Below are 2,463 nucleotides of genomic sequence, written 5' to 3' on the forward strand. Positions count from 1 at the left end.
ACACACACACACACACACACACACACACACACACACACACACACACACACACACACATATATCATACATCATTACGACAACTGCAGCTCCACAAACCACTCCAATGGATATGTACAATATCACCAGACGTCCTACAACAGAGACAAGAGAGTAAAACATCTGAACAGATTAATTTGCTTCACTTTAGAAGGAATCATGCAAGTAAATGAGCTGCTCTACCTTTAACAGTGACAGTAACAGCATCTGATCTCTGAGATCCATGTTGATTGTGAGCCTCACAGTAGAAGCGTCCACTCTGTAGTGCACTGAAACTCTGTCCAGATCCAACAGCTGAGCTTTGATTCTCCTTAAACCAGCTGAAGTTCAGAGCAGGAGGGTTTGAATCACTGCTGCAGCTCAGAGTCACTGAATCTCCCTCCTTTATTTGACCAGATGGACTGATAGACACTGAGACGCTCCTGGGTGGATCTAATATAAATAAAAATCAAAATTCACAAAAACTTTAGAAAATGCTGAATTTGGATGTGAACAATATGCAGTTGATCATTAACTCACACATGACGTTTAAAGTCACAGCAGAGTATTTCTCTCCATGTTTATTTCTGGACTTGCACTTGTATTTTCCACTGTGATCAGAGCTGATCTTTGAGATGCTGTAGATTCTTCCAGATCCAACAGCTGAGCTTTGATTCTCCTTAAACCAGCTGATTTCTGCAGGAGGGTTTGAATCACTGCTGCAGCTCAGAGTCACTGAATCTCCCTCCTTTATTTGACCAGATGGACTGATAGACACTGAGACGCTCCTGGGTGGATCTAATATAAATAAAAATCAAAATTCACAAAAACTTTAGAAAATGCTGAATTTGGATGTGAACAATATGCAGTTGATCATTAACTCACACATGACGTTTAAAGTCACAGCAGAGTATTTCTCTCCATGTTTATTTCTGGACTTGCACTTGTATTTTCCACACACAATTGAACTCAAGAAACACTTAATCTCATCCACTACTTCTCCAGATGGACTGATGGAGATCACAGGATTCACTGGAAGATCTACAGGTGTCAGATTGAAGTATTTATGGAATTATTGAAGTATTTATGTGGAATTATTATTTTTTGAGTAGGGCTGCAGCTGGTTAATATTGGAACATTCCAGCAAACACCCCTGTATGATTTAATGCTAAACAGTGAAAGTTAAAGAAAAAGTTTAAGAAAAAGTTAACAGAAAAAAAAATGAAGACTAGAATTCTAGAGGCTAGAACTATTTGAAATACAGATGACTGTTTTACCAGGTTCTGGATTAAGTTAATAATTTTTAATTTGTAAAAATGTATACACTGCAACATGTTAGATTTTGCTGTATTGGGCTGAGCAGTGGTTTGGGTGGCTCGCCAATGTACTAGAATTATCTAATACATAAAATAAGTAAGCTCGACCAGAGTTCATGTGGCGGAGAATAATTTATTGAAGGTAGCAATGTAGCACTTATTTAACAGTGATGCTAGCTTGTCAGTCTTCAAAATATCTTAACCCTTGTAAGAATCGTAGCTTCTCCCAAAGTTCTGTCTGTGAGACGTTATACCAAAAGACAAAAGGGCTGCAAACAATAGATACTGTTAGGACCTGGAGATCCTGCAACCTGCAAGAAGTTCCTGAGGAATGCTGTTCCTTTGCTGTTCTGATTGTATGGACCATGCAGGTCACACCTTTACAGACACAGTTTCAGTTGATTGCATCTAAAGCACTGTGACAATGTAAACGCATCTGAGCTGAAATATCCATAATCTTTCAAACAAGAAAAACTGTGTGGGAAAAAAATACATTACAATCATTTACAGCTTTTAACAATGTGCGATATCAAACAGGACCACCTGGAGATGCCTCGATGTGACTGCATATAGATACGATACAGATCCATTCAGAATGAATAAACACAGCAGAATACAGCGATCTGAAGGAGAGTCGACAGCATCAGAGAACAGTTTGTCTGTCAGAGCGAGTGTTTGTGTGTTTCAGTGTCTGATGTCTATATGTAGACATAGCTATATCACCCTGCAGCCCAAGACTGGGTACCCACTGAAGCTAAGCAGGGTTGAGCCTGGTCAGTACCTGGATGGGAGACCTCCTGGGAAAACTAGGTTGCTGTTGGAAGAGGTGTTAGTGAGGCCAGCAAGGGGTGCTCACCCTGTGGTCTGTGTGGGTCCTAATGCCCCACAGTATAGTGACGGGGACACTATACAGTCTTTCGGATGAGAGGTTAAACCGAGGTCCTGACTTTCTGTGGTCATTAAAAATCCCATGGCAATTCTTGTAAAGAGCAGGGGTGTACCCCCGGTGTGCTGGCCAAATTGCACCCCTGGCCTTTGTCAATCATGGCCTCCTAATAATCCCCAACCACTTGATTGGCTCTATGACTCTCTCTCCTCTCCACCTGTAGCTGGTGTGTGGTGAGCGCACTGG

The 2,463-nt window shown here is 41.2% G+C and overlaps 1 protein-coding gene across 1 annotated transcript in view; it reads right to left on the bottom strand.

Moving 5' to 3' along the window:
* Positions 1 to 2,463, bottom strand: part of LOC107703676 (B-cell receptor CD22-like) — a 74,927-nt gene that overhangs the window by 20,243 nt on the left and 52,221 nt on the right. Inside the window, exon 5 of the mRNA XM_016506400.1 lies at positions 556 to 813. Within this exon, the coding sequence (XP_016361886.1) occupies positions 556 to 813 (258 nt within the window). The remainder of the gene's footprint in view (positions 1 to 555; positions 814 to 2,463) is intronic.

The sequence above is a fragment of the Sinocyclocheilus anshuiensis genome, unplaced genomic scaffold (genome assembly GCF_001515605.1).
Source record: "Sinocyclocheilus anshuiensis isolate Anshui unplaced genomic scaffold, SAMN03320099.WGS_v1.1 scaffold274, whole genome shotgun sequence".
Classification (NCBI taxonomy): domain Eukaryota; kingdom Metazoa; phylum Chordata; class Actinopteri; order Cypriniformes; family Cyprinidae; genus Sinocyclocheilus; species Sinocyclocheilus anshuiensis.